Below are 21,703 nucleotides of genomic sequence, written 5' to 3'. Positions count from 1 at the left end.
TGCCTCCTCATCAAAGAGCTGCTTAATGGCACTAGTCCATGAATTCAACACTTAAACATCCATCTTCAACACTGAAACATCTTGTGAAGAGTACTCACAATTCAACACCTCACTTGATTACATACTAGGTCTTACATCAAGAAACCTTCATTTTGTGGCAAGTCTGGCTTCTAACGTTCATTTCCCCAAAAAGGACTAATCTCTCCCTCACGAATAGCACTATTCCTTTCTCTTACTGAAGATCTTTTGTTGGAAGCCTATCAATCTCCTGGCTACTACTGCTTTTCCTGCTCATTGTTGGCAAACTTCTCCAGCAGTATGATCTGTAGCATCTGCAGTCTTTCTCCTCTTTTATCCCCTAACTAAAATTTCTCCCTCCACATCCGAAGTCAATAAGGAGCTCCTCTCAGCCAACTCCACAGATGTGCTGTGCTTGGCCCCCCAAACTACCCCTTTCTTCTTTTGACGACTTTCCCATATTAAGCTTCTGATATTCCACACCAGGCTGTCAATAAGCATTTATTGAAAGGTATAATACAGAATGATATAAAATAGAACCCTCTACCTTCTAGGAGCTTATAATCTAGTTGTCGGAGAGAAGGGCTTCACACATGTTAACTGCAGGCTGAGCATCCCTAATCCAAAAACTGGAAACACTTCTGGTCCCAAGCATTCCAGATAAGGGATACTCAACCTGTATTAAAAATATAAATCATGTAGTTGCTCTAGCTACTCTGGAGTCTGAGGCAGGAGGATTGCTTGAGCCCAGAGTTTGAGGCTTCAGTGAGCTATGACCACACCACCGCACTCCAGCCTGGGCAACAGAGTGAGACCCTGTCTCTAGAAAAACAAACAAGTTGGCCAGGCACAGTGGCTCACATCTGTAATCCAAGCATTTTGGGAGGCCAAGGTGGGCAGATCACTTGAAGCCAGGAGTTTGAGACAAGAGTGGCCAACATGGTGAAACCCTGTCTCCACTAAAAATACAAAAATTAGCCAGGCATGGTGGCAGGCACCTGTAATCCCAGCTACTAGGGAGGTTGAGGCATGATTATTATGAGAATTGCTTGAATTCAGGAGGTTGAGGTTCCAGTGAGTTGAGATTGTGCCACTGTGCTATAGCCTGGGTGACAGAGAAAGGTGTCTAAAAAAAAAAAAAAAAAGAAAGAAAAGAAAGAAAAGAAAAAGCAAAAGCAAATCATATCCCTTGGGGGCCCAAGGGAACCCAAGTGATGATGGAAGATGATAGCTATGTGTGTTGGAGCAGCCAAAGAAGGCCTCAATCAGGGCAATAGACTTGAGGTTGAGCCTTGAGGGTATAGGTATTAAAAAGGCAAAAGCTAAAGTCATATACATTTCTGGCATAGGGAATCATATTAGTGTTGTAGGGCAGCTGGCAGTTTGTATTATGATTTCATGAGGCATGGGAGTGGACCAGAGACAGAAAGACATTGTTGAGTGAATCCCGATGCGAATCATGAAGTCCAGACATCAGCTTCCACTGCCAGGGAAGCCTTTGCCTTTTTCTCATCTCCCAGATCTCATGAAACTGCTTGTCATTGAAAGACTCCAACCTGGGACCTTCTGGCAACAAGCCCTGGGAAATGTAGTTCCCAGCCTTCTGGCCTCTGCAACACAGAATAGAGTGAGAATGGTGCTGAAGAGCCAACGGTCAATCTAGCACAATGACTGGGATACAGGAAGAGTCAAAGGGAACTCTAGTTTCAAAGTTGGTTGCTTCAAACAGCAGTGATGCCTCTGATGAGTAAAGAATTCAATAATTCTGGGTGGAATTCATTTTTTCTTTTTTTCTTGAGATGGAGTCTCACACTGTTGCCAGGCTGGAGTGCAGTGGCGCGATCTCGGCTCACTGCAACCTCCGCCGCGCGGGTTCAAGCAATTCTCTTGCCTCAGTCTCCCGAGTAGCTGGGACTACAGGTGTATGGTACTATGCCCAGCTAATTTTGTGTTTTCAGTAGAGATGGGGTTTCACCATGTTGGCCAGGATGGTCTCGATCTCTTGCCCTCGTGATCCGCCCGCCTCGGCCTCCCTGGGTGGAATTTCTAATCTGAGACGAGCTTCTGTTTTGAAGGTGTCATGTCTGAAATACTTAAATGTGACATTTAAGTGGACACAGCTGACAAGAAACTCTTGGACATTCAAATTTGGAATTTCAGGGAGATTTTAGAGTTGGATGTAGAGATTTAAGAGCCTAACCACTGAGGTGATAAATGAAGTTGTGTGTTGGGATCAATTCATCCACAAAAAAGTATAGAGTGGGAAGAAAGGGAGCCAAGGACTGCATTTAGGTTGAAGGATGAAGAAAAGGCATCAGTAGAGCCAGAGAAGGGAGGGCTTTTTTTTTTATTCCTTCTATTCTGTTTCCCTTTCTTGAATAGCCTTTCTCGTTTCTTTTGAAGATCTTAATCACTTTTACTATTCCTAAGTTACCATTCCTTCCCAATGCTAAAGATCAGGTTCTCCGCTCTTTCCAATAAATTAATCATATCAGTGAGCTCATCTGTTCATACATGGTATCACTTCCTACCTGTATACAGATAATTCACAATCTGCATCTCTAGCCCCATCTGTCACTCTCTTCTGTCCCACCTGCCAAAACCCATCACCCAAAGTTGTGTTTGTTGATGTCACTTCTACCTACCTGCACTTGGCCCCACTAATGACTACTACCAGCACCAGAGGTCTACTTCTACATCTCCTGATTGGTCCTTCAGATCCCTCCTTCTTCTAATTCTTTCTCCTCTCTTGCATAGTACTTGGAATCACAATCTATGTGGCAGGCTAACTGGTTATCTATGAGGATAGCTCATTATGAGGAATTCTGGAAAGAAAAATTCTAGTACAGCAGCTTGTAGACTTTTCTGACTATGATGCATTGTAAGAAATAGAAATGTATTTTATATCATGACTCATCACGTACATACACACCTGGAACAACATTTTCATGAATCAACTGTCATTCTTGTTACATGTGATGCAGTCTGGCATTTTCAGCTCTATCCTATCCTATTTTTATTTCATTAAAAAAAAAAAAAGCTGTGATGGACCCATTCAATCTATTTCGTGACTCACTGTGGGTCATTACCTGCATTTTGACAAATACTGGTTCAGAAAGTTGCCTTACAGGGTTGGTAACCTGGAAGTCTACGGTTAATTCCTTGTTTTGCCATTGACTTTGTGCTTTTAACTACACCGGACTTTAATGCTACATAGTATTATTTGATCACTGCGTTATTTTAAAGGTGAGTCAGATTCTGTTCATTTAGTTTTGGCTTTATTACAGGACAGACATAAGTTAAAAAAAAAGTTTCCTTAAATCCTAACAAACCAGTACCCGGTATCCAGTTTGTAGCAATGATTGGCTTTGGGTATCTGATAGGCAGGTAGAGATCTTAACAGTCTCCCCCCATTCCCCATTCTTTAAAGAAAACAGAATCCTCCCAAAAGAAGGAAAGGAGAAAAAGGAAGTGCTACCTGAACAAAAGCCTTTGTCCTGGCTCCTTCCTGATAATGTTTAGTTTGTAGTAGTGGCGCAGGGCTCTGGACATTTTCTCATAGGTCATGTTTGTTCTGTTCTGTTTGTTCAAAGGAGGAAGGGAGAAAAAAAGCACAAAGACACAATGAAATGAACCTCAGAAAAGGCACTGGGGGAGCTATTAAAATAAAAGCTCTTCAGCTGCTGCCTGTGGCCCTGCCAGTTTGGGAAGCTACCTGCTAATCTGCTGCCTTCCAGGCACATCTGTCCCCACCATTTAGCTTTTTATATTCCCTGTCACCAAGGTTTACTCCTAAGGTGAATCACCCTTTGTCCGAAGTCCTGGAGCCCTAGCTAATAAAACAGATCCCATAGCAGCCTCCCTTATTTCCTTTTCCCAAGACTGCTCTCTGCTCCGCCTAAGGAATTTCCTGCAGGTTCTCCCTATCTCTGGGTCACCCTTCACCTTCTGACCCACACAGCATTTCTTTTTTTTTGTTGCAACGACCTTTTCTCAAACTTGTGTTTCTGGTCTGTCGTTTTAAGGAAGACAATTTTTTTTTTGTTTAAATTCCTGTTGTGGAAGCAAGAATACAGTGGTTCTGGGCCTGAGGCAATGGTACAATGTGGGAGTAGCAGAGGGATTTTTCTCAGTGACTCACACATGGAAGTGTCTTGTCTGTCAGTGGGGCCTTGCCATATTTGGTCATGGTCTGCATTACCCATGCCTTCTTAGAAGGCTGTAGGTCTGGGCACACCTGGCTGGGCCTCCCTGCCTTCTCACTCAGCAGATTGGGGTTGTGCCACTGTGCCAACATCAGGCTTTGCTTCAGGTCCACCTATCGGCTGGCCTGGATCACGGTTACCCACTTTTTACATCTGTACACTTAAGCAGTCTTCCTTACTGCAAAAGACTTTATTCAATGCCATTCCCTCCTCTCAGTTTGGAAAATTGTGGGGCAAACTTCTTGCATCGCTTGCTCATAAAGGGGATGTTTTACAGCCAGAATATAAGTATTTTCTATGAAGAAATGGGCTTTGGGGAACATGGGAGTTTCTAACTGAGCAGAAAAGAAGTGGCACTTCCCAAAGGTCCCCTGTGAGTCACAGAGTCTTGCCGTACTTCCCTTTTACCCAGTTCCTAACAACAGTGGAGGTGGCGGGATCAGGTCAAGGGGAGTGGAAACAAGAGTCACTCATGATGCAGCCCAGTAAAGCAGGATATGTGAGTTAATGGGCACCTGGTCTTAGGAACAAATGGAAAGATGCATCTTTAATTATTTCCTTCCCTTTGCAACTGCCTAATTGCTTGCCTAGCAAGGAATAAACTAAATAAGTATGGGCAGATGTAAAGAGCAGAAGATAGACAATTATCCTCCAATCCAGGGATAAAGACTTCATTTCAGCACTGGTTGATGGAGCAGATATCTGCTGCCCTTTTACCTTATGGTTTCCCCACAGTCGAGCCAGTCCGTTGGGATCCACTATCCGGAATATTTTGGATTCTTTGTCCTCCCATCGGATGAAGTTTTCGTACCGGCTGTCAGAAAGCAACTGATAGACGTAATCCCAAAGCAGTCTACAGTCTACAGAGGAAAAGGGCAAGAAAACACTGTTGAAAATGTTTCTTGTTGAGTCACTAACCAGAAGAATCAAAAAACAATCCAGCAACTGCTTCTGCCTAGCTTGGGTTGACTGTCTAACTTCCTTGTTATATAGGGAAGGAATGAAGGCCCAGAGAGATGGAGGAGGTCCTGTTGTGTGACCTTTGACCCACTGGAGGCCTCAGAGATGATCCAGGCAACAGCCTCCCTCCACAGATGATGATACAGTGACCCGGAAGTCCACAGTCGTGACCCAAACTTAAACCTGGGCAGAGCCCATGTGAAAGACAGGAAGCAAGTTCTAACTGTGAATGAACGGGCTCTGAATGTGTGTTAAATGCAGCCTGGAAGGAGAAAAGGGTGGAAAGAGGGTCCTGATGTTACAGAGAGACCTGTGTGACAAAAAATAGTGGGATGAAAAGATTATCTTGGTGTTGGTGGGAGACGGATAGATAAAGATGAGAAGGCTGGGGTAGGCTAAAAACATAGCAAAAAGGAGTGAGGAGTGAAAAACGGTGGGAAAAGAAAAATTATGTGGCTTGGTGACTCTGTGGGAACTGTGGCTAGCATGGTTTTAAAAAGAAATACAGATATTCTCTTTCTATCACACTTTGGAGGCTTTTAAAAAATGTTTTGATACAATGGATCATGGCAGAAAGCAACCCAGTGCAAAAATCACTTTCTCCATTTGCAGAACTGATGTTTGAACACTCAGTCAGGCAATGGATATTTATTAAGTGTCAAGTGATTTACTATGGCCTAGGCATGGTGTTGGGCCTTGGCTTTCAGCTGTGGGTTAGTAAATTAAAAGAGAAGACATGGCTGGGCGTGGTGGCTCATGCCTGTAATCCCAGCACTTTGGGAGGCTGAGGCGGGTGGATCACTTGAGGCCAGGAGTTTGAGACCAGCCTGACCAATGTGGCGAAACCCCGTCTGTACTAAACATACAAGAACTTAGCCAGGCATGGTGGCGTGTGCCTGAAATCCCAGCTACTTGGGAGGCTGAGGCAGGAGAATCGCCTGAACCCAGGAGGCGGAAGTTGCAGTGAGCCGAGATCGTGCCACTGAACTCCAGCCTGGGCAACAAAGTGAGACTCCGTCTCCAAAAAAAAAAAAAAAAAGAAGAAGAAGACGTGATGCGCACCTTCCGCTTGTCCTATGACTTTCTGGATGTGTGCTATGAAGGTGCGTGGTTGCCCTCCAGCAGAACCTGGAGAGGTGGCTGGGGGCAGGTGTGTGCCTTCTAGGTTGAGTTAAAGGTTAACTGGCCTCCAGAGGAGGAGAAGCAACATCAATTTCCAGGTGTTCACTGCATGATTCTAGAAATGCCCACTTTTTATCAGCGCTCATCAGAATGGCTGGTGATGGAAGATCAATTACTAAATACCAAGTATGAACTCAGCACTCTACCTGTATTATTTCTGATCCTCAGAGAGATTGAAATAACTTGCCTGAGGTCACAGGGATTTGCACTCTGGACTCTTGCACTACAGTGTTCTTTCCTTTTCACTATGGGCGAGGCCTGGGCCTGGCACATTTGAAAGGGGAGTGTCCAATTGAGACTTGGGATATATTACAGCCAATACATCTGCATCGCAGAGAAAGACATACACCCTTCTCTGGAGGTATATTTACAAGGGGAATTCAGTTGGGCCACCCTGAACATGTCTGTTAATCTTCCTGAGGTTCCGTTGCCTCACTTATGAAGTGGGAATAACAGCACTTACTTTACAGGATTACTGTATTAGTGATAATGGGAGGGAAGAGAAAGTAATAAAAATAACAACGGTATTTGGTGGGTGCTATTTGTGGGTACTGTGCTGTGGCTTCGACAAGCCTGGTTACATCTGACCCTTATGCCACCTTATGAGGCAGGTGCTGTTGCTATTCCTATTTTATAGACCAGGAAGCTGGGGCTGGAAGGGTTTGATGATTTACTCAGAAGGACACAGCTTATGAATGACACACAGGATTCTTGGCTCTGTATGACCCCAGAGTCCATGCTATGACACACTTCCCAATGCAATTTCTAGTCTCAGAGAAACTCGTTAACGGGTATACGTTCACAAAATCTTAGGGCTTTGCAGAACAAAGTACACCTGCTCAATGTACCTTTCCTGAACTCCAGCATTGTCTTTGGACAGCAGAAGACACTGGCAGAAAAATGTGGCATTTTCCAGAAGCTTAATCTTTCAAGGAACTACCATTAAACGTACAGCGACCCTAAATCTTTAGTAGCCCTTATGGTATCCTTTCTTCTGTATTATCTGTGTTTAAACATTAATGTGGTGTGTCACTGATTGTGTTTTGGAAAAGGACAAGTGCCCTTCTTCTTAAAACAATGACACCATAGTCCTGGAGTTTGAACTCCATTCTAACAACAGAAGCTGTCCAGACACCTCTATTGCCCACCCCATCTTGCCATGGCTGCATTCTGTATTGCCAGAGGGCAGGCTGAGGTAGGGGGTGTGGAGAAGATGAGTAACCCAAGCATCATAAGTACCTTGAGAAATCAGTGTCCTACTGCAGACTGAGAATAATCTAGCTCATTTTTTTTTTTTTTTTCTTGAGACGGAGTCTCGCTCTGTCACCCAGGCTGGAGTGCAGTGGCCGGATCTCGGCTCACTGCAAGCTCCGCCTCCCGGGTTCACGCCATTCTCCTGCCTCAGCCTCCCGAGTAGCTGGGACTACAGGCACCCGCCACCTCGCCCGGCTAGTTTTTTTTTGTATTTTTGCAGTAGAGACGGGGTTTCACCGTGTTAGCCAGGATGGTCTCGATCTCCTGACCTCGTGATCCGCCCGTCTCGGCCTCCCAAAGTGCTGGGATTACAGGCTTGAGCCACTGCGCCCGGCCAATCTAGCTCATTTTTAAGGCATTTGAAGGAGGATGATTCTAGTTTCTAGGCAAAGCAGTAAAAAGTGGCAAAGTGTCTTTTTCCCTTGCAAGCACCTTCTTGTCTTGAGTCACTTTCACTATAAAGGGTTTAAATAGCGATCTGCTGTGGTCTGAATCTTCATGTCCTCCCCAAATTCATCTGTTGAAACCCTAACTGCCAAGGCACCTTTGGGAGGTGATTAGGTCTTGGGGGCTCCACCCTTGTGAGCGGGATTAGTGCCCTTTTAAAAGAGGCCTGAGGGAGACCCCTCGCCCTTCCACCAAGTGAAGACACAGCAAGAAGGTGCTGTCTATGAACCAGAAAGTGGGCCCTCACCAGATGCCTCATCTGCCAGGGCCTTGATCTTCCCAGCCCCCAGAACTGTGGAGCAGTCCGTGTCTACTGGGTATAAACTACCCGGTCTATGGCAAGTTTGTCAGAGCAGCCTCCAAAGGACTAAGGCCAGAACTCAGCTGTGGCTTAATATTTCAGTGTTTCTCCTACTATCAAATGGCAGATACAGTTTAATTTTCCATAATCTCTTCCAACTGGAAAACATCTGACAGAATCAAATCTTATCACATAAAGTGCCTGTAAATTAGGGCTGGGCGTGGTGGCTTATACCTACAATCCCAAAGTTTTGGGAGGCAGAGGCGGTAGGCTTGCTTGAAAGCCCAGGAGGAGTGTAAGACCAGCCTGGGCAACATAACGAGACCTCATCTCTACAAAAAATTTAAAATTTTTCCGGGCGTGGTGGTACATGCGTGTAATCCCAGCTAGTTGGGAGGCTGAAGTGGGAGAATTGCTTGAGCCCAGGGGTTTGGGGCTGCAGTGAGTCATGATCAACCCACTACACTCAGCCTGGGCGATAGAGTGACACAGTGAGACTGTATGTATAGGGGAAAAAAGCCAGTAAATCAGGAGGAACAAAGGCAGTTTGTGTGCAACCCCTCCCATGTCTCCCGATAGGTTTACAATCATTTATCACTGCAAATAGGCCGACGACACCATTGGATTCCTCTGGATTGGGAATGTGATTTTCTAGTGTGTTTATTTTAATAAATTTCAGCAATTAAGAAACTACCTGGTTGTCTTTTACAGTTTGATATAAAGACATTTTGCCCATATGAAGGTGAGTGACATCATGGCAGCCCTCCTGACTCTAGGCGGAAGGCACCCCACTCAGAAGCCTAGCGTAGAGCTAAAACAAAGCAGAGAGTTTTCCATCCACAAGCACGGGGGTTTTCACTGCATGTTTCTGTTGCTTCCCTTTAACTGTAATGGTACATTCCACTTCTCACAAAACAGTGAAACGTGAACCAGACCATTTCTCCATGTAAGGGCTTAACCTGCGCTGGGCTACCATGTTGGTTTTTCAGAGGCATCAAACCACGACCTAGAATGTTATCTACTTATCAGATGGCAAAGGAAGGGCAGGGCTTCCAGAGAACGCCGTTTCCCTGTGAGCTTCAAGAACATTTGTATCCGGCAAACTTTTTCCTTTCATAAATGTGAAAACAACCCCAAACAAGCTGCCAATTGATCATTTTAAATGACATTTAATCCAGCAAAGCCAACTTTAGCTGAGTAATAAAAATATGTTGACATTCAGGACATATTGAATTACTCAGTCACTAACGGAGATAGCAGTAGGAATTCTGTGGCATAAAGCAGTTGTTTCAAGCTCGGAGTATAAGTGGCTTTTATAACATTATTGATTGTTTTGTTTCTTTGGTAAAAACTATGCCTAGATGATAAAAATAACTGCCTGACCACACAACAGATTTTTTTCCTTTTTTTTTTTTTAAAAAAAAACAATTGACATTCAAGCCATGTCAGTTACTTTTGTTTCTAAGATTTCTATTACATAAAAGGCAGATCCTCCTTAGGTTCCTAGATCCTTTAGAGGTTGTTGCCACGGCTCACCCGGAATTTTTCAGCCTTTTCGGAATCCATGTCTGCATAGATACAATGTTCTTTGATCATCAATGTAAATGTACAATACTATATAATAAAGCGCACCACACTCTATAAATAGAAGTTCATTCCACTTCAAAACACTTGAACATATATGTATAAAACGTTTTTGGATCACAAGGTATTAATTTTAAGTGCATTTTTCTTAAACTAAAGGGCTTTCTTCTATCTCAAGGCACATGGATATTTTAAAGAAATTTCTACTATTTGCATTTTCTTTTCCATGAGAAGTAGTTTATGGAAGTGTTTAGTCCAAGTATAGTTCCCTCTCCTTCCTGCTGGGTGAGGTACCCTGGCTATCCGCAGCTAAAGGCATTGTAAAAAATCCCTTCCTGTGGTTAAGGAGGAATATTTTCACTCCCACGTCTGTCTATTACCAGAGACTCATTGTATAAACTTATTGAGCAGAGATTGTAAAAAGATGGGCAATTCACACATCACCAACATGGTTTCTAAAGAAAAAAACCACGCTAGACAAAACTGATGCTTAAAACACTTGAGTAGGCAAGTCAAATTATTGACATAGGGAACGTTTAATGATCGTGGTTAATTTAAATTTCAGGAAAGCCTCTAAGAAAGTCATTTCATGTTGTTTTAACTGCCCAAGTGGAATTTTAAAGAAGGCCTGGAAATGACAGTCCCATGGGTATAATTACCAATGGAGAGGCTGCGTGTCCCTGTTACATTTTTTGAAATTTACTACCTAAAAATTAATATGTTTATTTCCAGTTCAGCAACAAAATACGCAAAGTAGCATATGAAATAAAAAGGTGCTACTAAGCTTTACAAATACGGTTCTGAACTGGGGGCATCTGGCAATATCTGGAGGCATTTCTGGTTGTCACGCTGGGGTGGAGGGTGCTCCTAGCACCTGGTAGGTAGAGGCCAGGGATGCTGCTAAATATCTTACAATATACTAAGCAACCGCACAAATTATTATTTGGCCCAAATATCAAGAGTGTTGAGAAACCCTGCTTAGAGAAACACGGTTTGCAACATTCAGGGGGCCATCTGCTGCTTGGCTTTTTTTTCTCCTCCTCCATTCTAGATCAACCATTACCTAGAAGCAGGAAGTTGGTCAATTCAGTGCAGCCAGGTGTGTGTTGACACGCAGAGGTGTGTTTCCAATGGGCAACTGCTTGTGCTTTGCTGTGGCTCAGGAAAACAGAAAACATATGTGCACAGTGGCACGCTGCGGGAGGGAGAAGTGGAGGCAAATAATACAAAAATCTCTGCTTCCTGGCTTCCTGGGGCAGAGAAGAACCACAGCTGCAAACGAGGCTGGACCTCGTCACCTCTGATTACATAAGGTGTGGAGAAGGCTAGGAAACACCGGTATCCGAAACTCACACCCTGCAGCTGAGATCCAGCCCGCAGCCAGAACCTAGTAAGGCCCAGCCTCTGCTTTGCTCAGGTGTGGGTGCAGCCCGGGAATTCACATCCGGGGACTGCAGAGAGGCAGGGACTCTGTATTACAGCACTGTGCGCCCTTACACAAACTGGAATTTCCAGTCTCCTCAAGCCCCTTCTATTATTTTCCACTCAGCCACCATGCTGTTGATGTTTTTTATCTTTTAAAAACATTGTCCTGAAACTTCCTCCTCTTTTAGGGCTCTTTGATTTCTCAGTCGTTCACACTGAAAATAAAGTGCAGTGACTCAGCCGCTGGGACTATTCCTGCTGGAGTGATGGCTCCTCCCCTCCCCAAGTGCTCATCTTATTAATCCCCTCCAAATATGGACAGCAGGCAAAGCTTCAGGGAGGGGAAGCAGGAGCACAGAAGTAAATCTCCCAGGAAATAAGAAAACGGAGGTGGCCTTGAAGGGCACCCCACACAGGCCTTCACTGTCAGTGCCCTGCGTGGCTCCGCAGGCAGTTGTGCTGGCTGTACCCACAGTGCCTACACAGTCCCTCTCAGATGGACAGGCTGGCAGCTCAGCAGTGAGGCAGAGTGGGGACAGTAACTCGTAGCAGTTAACCTTCTTGTGCCATGCATTCACACGTTGTCTCATTAACAGTCAAAAGAGCCCAGAAATGGGTTCTCAATATTACAGATAAGGAAAGGAGGGCTCAGGGACATTATGCACCTGCTTCGGACTCAAGAACTGGATTCCAATCCTGCTGACCTCGCAGTCCAGGCTTTTGCCACAGGCCCACACTGCTTCCCTAGGACTGTTCCGGGCCGTCTGTCTCCAGGAGCTCCTGAGGGTACTGGGCTACAGAGGTCTACAGAAGGGCGTCTCCCAGAGATAGTGTGGGAGGAAGCGGCTCTTTCACCTGGTACTAAAACACTGGAATCCTTGTGGCTTCTGGGGACATCCCACAACCCTATCTTTTCTTTCCTGCAAACACAGATATTTATGCACAGAGGCATGTGTGCGAAGGTGCACGTGTGTCTGCATGCCCCACACCTTCCAACAAAGGCCGAGGGCTGAGACTTGTCCCCAGCACGTCCATGCAGTCCCTCCACACTTCTTGTTTATGAGGTCTTTTAGCCGTCAAGGCTGCTCCTGAGGCTCATGTACAAAATTAAAAAAAAAAAGTCCATAGGCTTCCTTCGAAACAAATTCACAGCAGCATTAAACACTGTGGGAGGAAGTGGAGATGGAAGCAAGATGTCGGAATACAGTGACTTCTCCCGATCCTTGAAGCCCCTGAGGACAAGCCTCAAACTGCTTTCTCTGGAGTTTCATACTTTTTTCTTCATCTTGCTTCAGAGGCTTCCCGAACTGAATCTCTGTATATATAATTCATCCAGTCAATAAAACAAAATCAAGAAAGTATACTGTTTTAGTTGGGTGACAAATAAGACCAAATTGATGTCTCCCTGATTAGAATCTTTTTGTTTCTGTTAAGGATGTAACCTTGAGAAATAGTAAACGTATTTTTTAAAGTCCCAAAAGGCTACCATTAAAGATTCCAAGGATTGCTGCAAAGTTGTGTTCTAAGAGGGTGAGAGTGAGGAGACCTTGAGCTGAGAGGAAATTCTGTGTTTTGCCTGCTGTAGGATTAATGACCCAATTGACCAGTGATAGCTTCACAAATCGAGAAGTTCATGTTCACAAAGATGGAGAGACTTCAGCGAAAGTTGTGAGATAAACACAAGAAAGGTGATATTCTCTATTTGGGTAGGCCATGGGCTTTGAACACCCCAATTGGTACAGATTTAGGTCCCCACTTTTGGGTAGCAAATGAAGGGTTATGAAATGAATGGATTATAAAACAATTCTCAGTGTACCAACGAATCTTCTTCCTCAGCAGAATTTTGGATTAAGGCCAAGGAAGAGACAGGCAGACAGGAAATCTGGTGGCTTAGGTTTTAACGGAATTAAAGTACTTTAAGAGAAAACTAAAATGACTGAAAAGTTTTCTTTTAAGATTTAGCTATCTATAGTCAAAGTAGGAGCTTAGTTTGTGTCACAGCATAAAGCAAGAGGACATTGCCTTCCACCAGCAAGGATACAAACTTTGGCATTTAGAGATGCAGTGTCCTATCATCTAGAACAATGCCTGGCACGTGAGCAGACTGGCAATAATTTTTGAATCAATGAATGAAGAACTATATAATCCAAAGTGCAAATAAATCATTTCTTTTACTTAGCTGTATTTTGTTATGTTAATGATGTTTTCGTAACTATGCTGGTTGGTCTGAAAATATATAGCCTGCAGTCCAGAACCTGTCTACTCTCTTACATAACTGGTTATTGTTCCTTCCACGTGTCTTAAACATGCCTTTTCATCTCAAGTGCAAATAATTCCTTGAGAGCAGGGGGACTGTTTTCTAAGTCTGCATGCTACATTGCACCTGTGATTCCAAGCGTACTGAACACCAGGTATACAATGTTGCAAGGCAGAGAACATCAAATGTTTTCTGTAAAGGGCCAGTTAATAAATATTTTAGGTGTTGCTGGCCATGCAGTCTCTGTTGTAACTACTCAACTCTGCCACTGCAGCATGGAAGCAGACATAGGCAATACCAACTAAATGGGTTTGGCTGTTTTCCAGGAAATCTTGATTTAAAAAAGACAGATGGTGGCTGGATTTGGCCCACAGTTTGGGCCACAGTTTTCAATCCTTGCTCTAGAGTCCCACACCAGAAGGGAACAATCGTTTTGGGAAGAACACTGAACAGAAGCTCGAGGCTAGACTCTTGATGTGTCTGAATCTCAGTTCCTTCACCTGTAAAAGGCCCTTCTATGTTTGAAATCAAGTCCAAATAAGGAATTTCCATACATACTGAAAACATGACTCACGGATGACTACAGTCACACCTCAGCCACCTACAGGTGCTTGTGGCCAATATACTTTCTGACTTTCAAACACACTGGTGGGACACAAGCCAGTAAAACTTTTGTAGGTAGAGTTTTAGAAGACTGACAGATGCTTTCTGCTAGGCTCCTTGCTCCATTTAGGAGCTCCATTAGGGCTATTTAAGCCCATTCTTAAAGATACCAAGTAGAAAACAAACATAGAAAGAAGCAACTTTTTCACTGTTCCATACACCATTGGTTGCTGCATTCAAAACAGACCCCAGGCATCTTGTCTCACTCCGTCTTGCGCTAAACTCTCTCATAAACACTAGCCATTCCAGCCTAGTAAACTCTTAATAACACTTCTCCTTATCCTTTGCAAAGTAAGTGACACCTTTAAAAATAAGCTACGTTATATTTAAAAAGATGTCATTTGTGATTTGTATTTAAACTGTCAACCACCTACTGAATTTCCTTTCTTGATTATTTTAGTTTTTCCATATGGTAAATACCTAACAGACATACATTTGCATGTATCTTAATTGTACGATGGGATTTCAGTGATATTAGATAATGAAAAGAATTTATGAAAAGTTATATATCATATATATATATAAAAAAATACATATATATATATATGTATGTATTTTTTTTTGAGATAGGGTATCACTGTGTTGCCCAGGCTGGAGTGCAGTGGCATAATCTTGGCTCATTACAACCACCACCTCCCAGGCTCAAGCGATTCTCCCACCTCAGCCTCCTCAGTAGCTGGGACTACAGGTGTGCACCACCATGCCTGACTAATTTTTATATTTTTTGGTAGAGTCGGGTTTCACCATGTTGGCCAGGCTGGTCTCGAACTCCTGACCTCAGGTGATCTGCCAGCCTCGGCCTTCCAAAGTGCTGGGATTACAGGTGTGAGTCACAATGCCCAGCCTGAAAAATGATAGATTTTTAAATGACCTCAACTTGCAGATTTACATTTCTACCTGAAATAGAAAAAACACACTGAGCCTTATCTTGCTTGCTCCTGGTAAGTTTTCTCCATCTGGAATGACCTCTTTTTCTCTAATCTCCACTTGTCCACATTCTAAGCATTCATCCAAGCCCAGCTAAAAGCCAGCCCTCCACGTAGCTTCCCCTGACATCCCTACTCTGACCTCCTGTGGTACTTAACAGGAGCCCTTCTAAGATACATGTCACGTGCTTTGCTTTTATAGTTAACTGTGCTCAGCTCTTTCATGATAAAGACTGTGTCTTATACCTCTCTGTCCCCACCCCGTCAAGAATGCAGAACAGTGCCTTATACACAGAAGGTGTCCAAATGCCTAAATCCTAGGGCACCTGAACAAATCACATCTGAATAGTAAGAATTTAGCTTCGTTTTGTGATCCACATTCATGAGTACTATTTGCATCTATACCCTCCAGCTATAGTACTCATCAGTTTGACATTCAGCAGCACCTTCATTTCTTTTTGTACTGTGCTCATTTAAAACGCTTTAAGGAGCTAAGTTTTCTCATCTAACAGCTGCTTTATGGAGATTTAAAGGCTTTTTATGGCTGTTCAGTAATGACAGAACTTTTACATTGTACACAGGCATCACCCGATGAATTTCACCTCCAATAAATAGAATCAATTTTACAAGGATCTGAGGAGTCCAGAAAGATATTAGAAGAGTGGAGTACACACAGGGTTATCCTCAAAGAAACAAAAGTGCCTAAAACTTGTGTTTTCTTGGGAGGGTTACAGAATCAAGACTGTCAGACTACAGACTGGCAGAGCTGGAAGGAACTTTAGGGACTATCGAGTCCTACCTTCTTCAGAGAAAAACAATGCCTTTCAGTGGAATGAGTTAAATTTGGATTTGGTTAAATTAGTTAAAATATACATTGGGAGATTTAAAAACTTTTGAATATGGCATTATAGCACTGGTAATTAGTTTTAGGACACTGTGTCATACTGAAGGAGTTAATGCATTCCCCCAAAAGATCTAGGCCCCAGGATTATTTTACATGAATATTCTGACTTCCTAGAGCCATCAAGAAAAGCACATATTGCCTATTTCTGTGTGCCCTTGAGAGAGCGGGCATCCATAGACACCCAGGCTCATCATTTGGTGGGTGCAGTATTCTACCAAGCTTCCTAACTGATGAGGCTGCATCCATCATCAAACACTGGTATTGGGGAATGAGATGAAAAAAATACTAGTATAGGCTGGGTGCAGTGGTCCATGCCTGTAATCCCAGCAATTTGGGAGGCCAAAGCAGGCAGATCACTTGAGGCCAGGAGTTCAAGACCAGCCTGGCCAACACGGTGAAACCCCATCTCTACTAAAACTACAAAAAAATTAGCCAGGCATGGTGGCGTGTGCCTGTAATCCCAGCTACTCAGGAGGCTGAGGCATGAGAATCACTCGAACCTAGGAGGCAGAGGCTGCCATGAGCCGAGATTACATCACTGAACCCCAACCTGGGTGACAGAGACACTGTCTCAAAAAAAAAAAAAAGTAATATAATTTTAAGAGACTAATATTTTGAAATTTACAAACCTACTAAACAATGGAAAAATAACTCCTCAAGTCTAACCCATGTATCTTTCTTGATTCATGGGCTTATGGTAGATTCCCAAAGAGTGGTGAAGGCAGTGTCACCTGGGAAGTAGACAGGAGAGATCTTGGGAAGCAAGCCAGGCCCACGAGGGCAGCACTGCGGACAGCAGCCATGGGGCAGCAAGGGTTGTCCTGCACACCTCGGTCACAGGGCCCCTATCTGACCTTGGCAAAGGCCTTTGCCTCTCCGGGGCTCAGTTTCCTTTGTGGTTTCCCCTGTACAAATGACCCTTCTACATAAGATGAATACTGCAGTAATGAGCTACCTTAAGAGCGGTCCTGAGAATTATAAACAAGCAAAAGGTATCTGCAAAATGTCAAGTACTGCTGCACACACCATGCAAGAAACAAGACAAGAGGGTATATAGACAAGAAGGGTATTGCCTGGAAAGCACAATGCGTCATTTACAGAATTCACAGCAATACACTGACCTCATCCTCCTTCTCCAATTATCTGGGGAAATTCACGTGTTTTGCCTAAGCTCTTTGCTTCTTTATCTACTATTCTTTTTTCCCCAGTTTTATTTGTTCATTTGCTGATTAAAACAATCTAATGTGCAAGTAAAAGCGGAGAGATCAATAATATTAACCCCCACACATCTATCACCCAGACATATAACCACCAGCTAGTAATGGCTAGCCTTGTTTTATGTAGACCCCACCCACACCCCACCCCCTAACTCTGCAGGATCATTTTGAATTGAATCCCAAACATATATCATTTCCTTTTTCATAGTTTTTAAAACATGTAAGTCATTTTTGTTTGTCATTTTATTTTCTTGATTCAACATCCCTGATGTAAATTATCTGTAATAATGAAACTGAGGCAACACTGGTGGTGCACTTGGGGCCAGAGAAAAATCTAGAAACAAATGATTTAAATAAAAAAGGGACAGTACCTCAAGGCCTCAAGGCAGAGGTAGGCTTGTAGGAGCCTGTTATTCCGTTGCCATCAGCATGGCAGCACCCTGATGGTCAGCTGGGACTCTGACCAGGTTATGGGCTCAGGGAGGAGAGGGCATTTCTCTCCTTTCCCTCCTTTCCCTGAACAGGTCTGTTGTCTCCTGCCTCCAGGTCTCCCTCTCGCTATTGAAAGCTCGATCACTTCAGTGGCACACTCTCTCCCCGGCAAAGCCTTGCTTGGTCCCTCCAGTCAAAACACACCTTCCTTCTGCTTTGTTTCTACAGCGCTTCATTGCTCTGGCAGACAGCAGGTGCTCAATGAATGCTGATACATACAATGAATGGGAAATGGGGCTTACTTCACTCTGCCTTGTATCTTAGTGGTTTTCACCTTTGTCTCTCCCACTGTATTCTACATTCCTCGGGGAATAAGATATTGCTTGTTAAATTAGCTCTGTATCCCTACTCCTAATGCATTTATTTGTACACAGCAGGTGCTCAACAAATATCCCACTAATGGAGTAATGCTCTATGAAAAGAGCCAACCTTGTCACATGGTTAGAGGATTAAGCTTCTGAAGAATGAGTTCACGTAAATTATGAGCATCCTAGGAAACAGACAATGTGCAGGTATTTTCCCCACTGATTTCCATTGGTTTTTTTTCCCTTAAGTAAGCAAATTTGGGCTTCTTATCATAAATGAAAGAGAATCTGAGAGTGGTTTCCTCTGTCAAATGGCCCAGCAACACCTGCCTCCAATACCATAATCCTGTTTTCCTCTCCTACCCGCTCCCAAGGTGAAGGCTGCATGACGTTACTGCTCGCAGGATGGAATTACAGGCCTGAATCGGAGACAAAGCTTCTTTTTGCTATGTCTGGTCATTAATTAGCTGCTGGAAACTTCAGGACAGGGCCATTAGCATGCTCATAATCCTTTTATTTTAAATGTTTTCGCTTAGCCTTGATTCTGATGTGACTCTCCTTGTAAGCTGGACGTAGGACATTTGTTTCTTAACATTTCTGAGGCTCATTAACTACTCGATCCCAGCGGCTCATTAACCAAGCCATTAGGGATTTCGCCTCATGCAGGCAGAAGCCTCCACTTGCCCTCACAGAGCCTTGGAGGGTGCCTAATTGGGAATGGTGCGAGGCTGGCTGCAAAGATCACAGGGGAGAGTGGGGCTTTGTCAGGTCTCCAAGATGCTGGAGCAACGAGAGAGGAGCTCACTCACCTGCTATTCTCCCAATGGGCATGGCGTGCTCTTCCGGGGGGGAGACAGAGACCATGATGTGGTTCATGTAAGCCAGGTCTTCCCGATGAGAGAGGTTGATGGGTTTCCCTTCTCTATGCAGCCCGTCCTCGGAGAGCCTGGATTGTTTGAAATCCACGGAGTGCCGGGGGTTCAGGATCAGAGGGTGCATGATGGGGCTGGGCATCAGCTGGATCACGCGTGTGCTCTCCTGCCGGGGGCTGGATGGCTTCGGGTGGGACTCAGAGGACGCTGGGCAGTGATTATTCTCCATGGGAGACACTGACAGAGGGTAGGACTCCTGGTGGTTGTTCTCCTGGTGCGGCCTGGGTCCCTGAGCTCTCTCAGCTGGGGAGAGTCGGCGGATCATGTTGTCCAGGGGGGACCGAAGGGGCCGCTGCTCGGGGTCAGGAGAAGGCCGGTGATTTGTCGTGATGGGTGACCTGGAGCGGTGCAACAGTTCAATGGTGGGAGGGTTGTGGTGCACATTATCCACGGACGGCCTGGGGGTCCTCTGGACACAGTTATCTGCGGAGCAGAGGGAAAGGCAATCATGGTGAGTTGGCAGGACAGGAACCTCCCCGTGGCTCTACAGGCGGTAAATGGAGGAGCGTGTAGGTATGTGTAAAGAACCTTTCTCCCCAGACTGCAGTGTCTTTTTCACCACTTAACAATGTCAAGTGTGCATACTGAAACTATTTTTCTATTGCCAGGCAACCTAAGGATGTCTACAAGCATTCCGTTAATCACCTACCTGTGGCCTGTAAGCACAATGCAGCCAAACGTCCATTCCCCATCTTTTGGTCATCATTTAACTCTTCTACGTCACTTTCAGAGGTGGAAGCGTTCTCAGGGGTTTCTCTCTAGATGCTTTCATTGACTTACATTTTCACAACTAAAATTTTCATATTCTCTACCTCTAGGAGTTATTAGTATTAGTGATAATGTTAATCATATTAGTAATAATTATTAGTAATAACTATATCTTAGATGCTGGATTTCACTGATTAAAACTTACAGCACTCCTGGCTGGGTGCAGTGGCTCCCACCTGTAATCCCAGTTACTCGGGAGGCTGAGGCATGAGAATCACTTGAACCCAGGAGGTGGAGGTTGCAGTGAGCCAAGATCACACCACTGCACTCCAGCCTGGGTGACAGAGCAAAACTTTGTCTCAAAAAAAAAAAAAAAGAAAGAAAGAAAGAAAAAAAAACCCCACCTTACAGCATTCCTAACCAGGAGATACCACTAGTATCCCTGTTTTACAGATGATAAAACTGAGATATAAAGAAGTTAAGCAACTTACCCAAGGCCACACCATCTCCTAATAGTCAGTTAGGAGATTAGAACCAGACTCCAGTCAGATTTTAGAATCTGTGTACTCATGACAATATCTGTCACTGCAACATAGAAACTACGAGACAAAGTCACCAAAACCTGCTCTAAGCAGGCACAGTGGCCCCAATTTACAGAATGACAATCTTACTGAACTTGAAAGAACTTTTGGGAGCACTTTGCTTCTGAGTGCACAGACCCTACAAGTGCTCAGAGACAGGCAGAGGTAAGGAAGAAGAAGGATGGATGGACACCTCTCACAAAACCTCTAACCCATCTCTCTCGAAGTTGCAAGCTGGTGACGTGTGTGCAAGGATAAGATCAGAAGTGTACACAGCTCAGCAACAGAAGTAGCTCTGAGGGCTGGGTAGGGGAATGGACCAGCACACACCTGGCTCCAGGAGTCCCTGCTAAGGTGCAGAAGGACAGAAATCTGCCCATAAAAATGGAGATTTCTACATGGCTGCTCACCCAACTCAATGAACTCTCTCTGGCCACATCTTTTCCCAGGGCAGTCTCACCAAAAGGATGTGCATGCTTGCTGCTGTCCTTGTTCTGGTCAAAGAATTGTCCACAGTTCTAAGTAAAGCAAGTCAAACATATCACCTTTGTCCATTAAGATAATATATATATAAAGAACACATAAAGGGAATTCAGTAATTTGACAGGGTCAGTAAACAGAGACAGACACGGTGGTTTTAAGTTTTACACAGGGTTAAGAAGAAAATAGGGACTTTTTTTTTTTGAAAGTTCTACTAGATCTCATCTATCATACGAAACACTGAACAAAAATATTGTTCATAATATTAAAAGATCATCTCCTTGAAAGCAAAGGGCTTATTTTGTGACTGCTGTATAACCCACTGCCAGGAGTTCAAAAGTACCTCATCATTGGAATGGCTATCAATAGAAGACTGATTTAATAAATTATAGTATATATCTCTAAACAATGGAGTACTATGTAAATGTAAAAAGGAATGAGGAGTATCTCAATATTTTGCTAAGGACTAGCATCCAGAATCTATGGTTAGATATGAAAAGCAAGATGATTTATGATCTGCCCCCACTTATCTAAACAAGGAAAGGGGGAGTTTCAGTTTCAACAACGGTAGAGTGGCTTGTACCAAAGGAACCGTCCTATGGATAGAAATGAAAGAAACTGTATTACATACATTGAAAAAACTATTTGAAGGTATCAAGGGCAGACAAAAACCGGGATTTCACTCTTGAAAGAAGGGACCTGCACAGAGTAAGGTCCATGTTTAAACAGCTTTCTCCCTGGTTCCGTTGATCTCCTAAGTGCCCTATGCTGCATGCTCCTCCCCAGTCTGTGCCGCACAGGGCAGTTAGAAGATAAACAGAAAGCTGCTCGAGATAGAGTAGGTAGCTGCCAGAATGGCAGA

The 21,703-nt window shown here is 44.0% G+C and overlaps 1 protein-coding gene across 1 annotated transcript in view; it reads right to left on the bottom strand.

Moving 5' to 3' along the window:
• Positions 1-21,703, bottom strand: part of ETV6 (ets variant 6) — a 247,791-nt gene that overhangs the window by 5,787 nt on the left and 220,301 nt on the right. Inside the window, exons 5-7 of the mRNA XM_011953757.1 lie at positions 18,950-19,495; positions 4,941-5,083; positions 3,497-3,597 (exon numbers count right to left, since the gene is read on the bottom strand). Coding sequence (XP_011809147.1) covers positions 3,497-3,597; positions 4,941-5,083; positions 18,950-19,495 — 790 coding nt within the window. The remainder of the gene's footprint in view (positions 1-3,496; positions 3,598-4,940; positions 5,084-18,949; positions 19,496-21,703) is intronic.

The sequence above is a fragment of the Colobus angolensis genome, unplaced genomic scaffold (genome assembly GCF_000951035.1).
Source record: "Colobus angolensis palliatus isolate OR3802 unplaced genomic scaffold, Cang.pa_1.0 Scaffold11, whole genome shotgun sequence".
In the NCBI taxonomy this organism is placed as follows: Eukaryota; Metazoa; Chordata; class Mammalia; order Primates; family Cercopithecidae; genus Colobus; species Colobus angolensis.
Note: the sequence above shows the minus strand (reverse complement) of the source record. Positions and strands in the feature narration are given on the sequence as shown.